Source organism: Micropterus dolomieu, linkage group LG12 (genome assembly GCF_021292245.1).
Source record: "Micropterus dolomieu isolate WLL.071019.BEF.003 ecotype Adirondacks linkage group LG12, ASM2129224v1, whole genome shotgun sequence".
NCBI lineage: Eukaryota > Metazoa > Chordata > Actinopteri > Centrarchiformes > Centrarchidae > Micropterus > Micropterus dolomieu.
The window spans coordinates 38,867,277-38,871,876 of record NC_060161.1 but is presented as its reverse complement, the minus strand read 5'-3'; the positions used below and the strand labels follow the sequence as shown (position 1 = coordinate 38,871,876).

General features: G+C 42.4%; 3 protein-coding genes across 12 annotated transcripts in view; 2 read left to right on the top strand and 1 right to left on the bottom strand.

The window, feature by feature from the left end:
- LOC123980185 (zinc finger protein 260-like) overlaps positions 1-4,600 on the top strand; it is a 672,464-nt gene that overhangs the window by 25,938 nt on the left and 641,926 nt on the right. The gene's annotated exons all lie outside the window — the stretch shown is intronic.
- LOC123980179 (zinc finger protein 271-like) overlaps positions 1-4,600 on the bottom strand; it is a 342,908-nt gene that overhangs the window by 81,545 nt on the left and 256,763 nt on the right. The window lies entirely within an intron of this gene.
- LOC123980231 (mucin-1-like) overlaps positions 1,436-4,600 on the top strand; it is an 8,806-nt gene continuing 5,641 nt past the window's right edge. For all 9 annotated transcript variants that reach the window (XR_006827420.1, XR_006827415.1, XR_006827418.1 and 6 more), the window contains exon 1: positions 1,436-1,942. Coding sequence is in view for 1 of the 9 variants with exons in the window: in XM_046064526.1 (XP_045920482.1) it covers positions 1,838-1,942 (105 nt within the window). In the remaining 8 variants the exon portion in view is untranslated. The remainder of the gene's footprint in view (positions 1,943-4,600) is intronic.

The window sequence follows — 4,600 nt, the reverse complement described above, 5'->3', positions numbered from 1 at the left end:
TTAATGTCTACAGATAAATGTCAGAAGCTGTGAAATAAAGACACAAACATGAACAGTCGTATCTAGAATGATTCTGATCACATTAACAGGGTTTTAGGGGGTGATGCCCAAAACATATTTGTCATTGGAAAATGTAAAATTACACCCCGACCACGACCAAAACATTAATCTAAAGCTCACATTAAACTGTGGGAAAACACTGAAATTGTAAGCTATTCTAAAGTGCATCACATGCTCATGGACGCACAGCAATGCTGCTGAGAAAGGTTGTTTTGGGGGTTTATATTCAGACAGAAATTTTGCCTCACCTCCGCTGCTCCAGCTCCATTCATTAAATCTGAACAGTAGTAAGTTACCATTTTCTGGAAGAGTAAATCACTTGGACAGGTATATGTTGCATTTCTGTGTTCATATGTCCACAGACATGTTTTTGTGGTAAACTTTACCAATCAAGTAACGTGAGGTTATAATAAATAAGCCTTTACCCTCATGGAGAGTGAACTGATTTATGTATATGCAAATTTGCAACAAGATGTTTACCAGAAACTCAAAGTTGGTATCTTATATTTTTATGAAACTAAACATATTAGACATGATATGTTTGATGTATTGGTGATATCACACATGCAACTACTCCAGAAAATGGCAGCCTGTTATTGAATATGTATTTTAAGTTGTTGTTTCCTGCTGTCATTTTAAAAACTCATACCTGATGGCCAGTGCTGTTGTGTCACCATAAACAGAGTTTGGCGTTGTAGCAGCGGAGATGAAGTGATTTATTTTGTATGCGCGTAGTTCGTAGTATGTCTGAATGTAAAACCCAGAACAGCCTGTCTCAGCAGCATTACTCTTGTGTCCATGAGCATGCTGCTGATGCACATTAGAATAGCTTAAAACTTAAGCTTAATTTAATGAGCTTTAGATAAATGTTTTGGTGGTGTTTGTAGTAGTCACGGTCAGGGAGTTTGGGGACCTCCCCCACGTTTTTCAATGACAAATATGTAATTTCACATCATATTGGGCCGTTATTTTCACCATATCTCTGAACAAATAGTTGGAAAAGCTGGAGCAGATAATAAATAACCAACAGCCAAAGATCAGCCTGCTGGAGGAACTACAGCCAGTAGATTTGGAGAAAGTCATTTGGTTGGTTCTGTCGCTCCACACTGATTAGACATTGATGGCACAGCATGTTTTGGGCATCACCCCCTAAAACCCTGTTAATATGACCTCAGAATCATTCTAGATACGACTGTTCATGTTTGTGTCTTCATTTCACAGCTTCTGACATTTATCTGTAGACATTAATATAAAAATAGGCAGCGTGAGAAACCTCCTCCCTTCTGAGGTGCATTTTATTTGCACATTAAAATCCAAACAGAAACGGCTCCTCATCAGCTTATAAGGACTAGTTATTATCACTAATTAGCTTTACTGACCTCAGCTCCTCCGGTCGCCTCCGTCCTTTCTTTTCCTAACAACCACTTTTTCAGACTGAAACCTGAAAAATAATGTGTGATGGAGCCTACCTGTCTGCAGGCTACAGGACGGAGCTGCAGGCTGCTCCAGTTTACTCTCAGTTTGCAGATCAGGGAGTCAATGAAAGCTAAAGAGATGTCTAACATACAATATCATACGTTATGAGCTGTGCTTCACCACATCTTTCTCACCCATGACAAGGATCAAGAGGCCAAGGATCAGGTGGTGAGGGCAGAACCAACAGACCAGACAGCTCTCCCACAGCCAGCCTCTGAACCTGCTCTACAGTCTGAATAGCCCGGGTGAAGTTAAACTCTCCTTCGCTGGTGCACCAGATGGCTGAGAACAGGATAGGCTGATGCCCTGGAAGCTAAGAGGGAGGCGGCAAAGGAGTTCGCAGGCGAGACTGCTGATTGCAGAGGAGCTGAAACCCACAGAGGACACGGGTCTCAATGAACACAAGGTGAGGACTGTATGGAAATCCAGCTGGTTTATTGCTGTTATGTATTCAGTGGGCTAATACACATCTTCAGTCTTCAAATGGGGACAAAGCAGCAAGGTGTGAGTAGCCTAGTGCTCAAATATGCTGTTGCAGTTAGCATCACATTAACTTTAGCTGTTAGGCCAGAAAGTCAGGATCATCTTTGGCATTCAGCTCACACAGACGGTTGCCTGGTTAATCACAGGGTTTATACACGGCCAAATACAGCAGTACAGTGAATTAGCTAATGTTACCCGCTAACAGCCTGATCTGAAGAAGCTGCTGAAAGGTTAGCCAGCGTGCATTAAGACATGAAATACTGCTGATATCAGGGCGTAACATTAGCAGCGGAGCAAATCTGGTTCAACTACGTTCAATGACAATAAAACTTTCTGATTCTGATTAAGCGGCGACCTAATGGCTCTGCTCTGGCGATGCTGTGAGGGTAGAAGGCAAAGTTACCATTGTGTGTAAATTGAAAACTACAACTCTGTGAGCGGGCGGCTGGCCGGCCTCACGCTCCCCCCTGACCTCAGCTGACAGCAGTGAACGTGACGCTCCAGTCCACATCAAAGGGAAAACTAAATGAAGCTGCCAGCTGTGACGGAGCACTTTAAACTGAGTGATGACAGCACAAGTGTGAAAGTTATGGCGTTTCTTACATTTTACAATGTTTCCCGGATTCTGCTCTGGACCTGCTCGGACTCTCAGCTACGGTCCCCCCTGCTCTGTACAGCAGCCACCAACCCGGTTCGGCGTGCACCTGTTTCCACTCTGCCTCGCTCTTCCTGCACTTAGACCTGCTAGCCTTGGCATAACAAAGTTTTTGTTATAATCACTTCAGCCCAGTTCACACTACATGATTTTAAGCCTGATTTGCCGCTCGGCGACCGTCAGGCTGTGATCAGGGGTAAATCAGCGATCGATCAGGGCGGTCGTTATGTGCGAACTACTCGACGCATAAAAACGGCTCCCGGACACATTTCTGACACATCGCCAACGCCAGCCAGATACCCAGCACGCCAAAAATCTGGAGGAGTCGGCCGACTCGACATCCACATCCAGCCAATGAGAGCAGGCGGCTGCTTTTTCACCATAAACCACTTTTCACTCCCCTCCAGCTCTCTGTAGCTCAGACGTTTCCTGCTACCTGCGTGTGCTGATCCATCCTTTCACCCAGATTCTTTGTCTTTATAATAACAAACAACAGCTGTTTTGTAGGTTTGCGTCATTTCCCGTTTCACATTTCACGTGTGTTTTGTTGACAAAACGTGGTTTGGAGACCAGCGCTGAGTGACAGACTCGTCGTCCGCTCGTGTGACCTCCCGTCACCGATCAGTCACGTAGTGCGAACGCGACGACGACTTCAAGACTCTGAACAGTCTGAACAGCCTAGCTATGAGAGTAAATAAACGGAGTTCACAGACAGACACACCCGTGCTGCCGCTATCTCTCCCACATCAGATCCTCCCTCACTTTCTTGAGCAGTTATCGTTGTTTTGTTATGAGCTTGAGCCACAAACCAGAGAAGACTCAAACTGTGATGTTATCAGCTGTAAAATCTGGAGCCGCTTGTTAATAGACAATGAATGTGAAACTAATTTTGCAGAAAAAGAAAAACCCCACAACACTTATTTCATAGCGTCTATAAAATCTTTGTTAATTTATTGTTTTTGGAAAAGCTTCAAACCTTATATCAGATGAATTCATTTATGGTTTGTTCTTTGATTATTTTGTTTCAAAATTTAATCGGATAAACAGAAAGACATCGTTTTTTGTTGTTTTAAAACCAAAACGGAAAAATATTTATTTTGATAATTAATGTGTCCGATTAGTGGAGCTTCTTGTGTGACACTTAATAAACCTGCAGCAGATGCACTCAGGCAGTGGCGGTGCCTGATTAAACGTAGGATAATTAAGATGAGATTGAACATCAACACATTCAGTTTGTAACTCACTAGAAACTGGGACAGAAACGCCTCAGAAGTTGCCCGAGAATCCTCTGGTTTTTAATATTTCTTCAGTATCAAATTAATTCAGTGATTCAGTAGTTGTCAGTACATCTAATGGTACTGACTATGAATTATGAATTGTTATTAGTCAGGCTCCAGACTAAGTTTATCCACGTCCGTCCCGGAACCGAAAATGTTGTTTCTTTACTTTATTATCCTCTATAGTTGTTAGTGACATAATAAATGATTCTAAATTGATCAAATAAATTTATAATAAATAAATTTTATTAATATATAATATAATATAATAATATAATATAATTTATTTTGCTTGATTCAAACAAAAAGATTTATAAACATAACTGAAAAGTTATCTGTTGGGGCGCCTTTTTACCTCAATGATAAATAATTTAATTTCAGTTCAGTTATAAACTCCTTTGTTTCAGCAAAAATCCTCATGTTAACTTCTGCAGCTCCCAAACTGAGCCTACTAGACTCTACCAGCGAGTCTCCTGGCTGCGTCTCAGCGCACGCCGGTTACTTTAAGATCACGCCGAATGCCGAGTTGCGTCAGCTGGGATTTTTTTGTCGTGAGAAGATTGATGTGTGGCGCTTAACACTAACCTGCACAGCGCGACTGAGAGGTCAGCAAGCCTGAGAGAATAATGGACCGGCAGGTGAGCAGCCA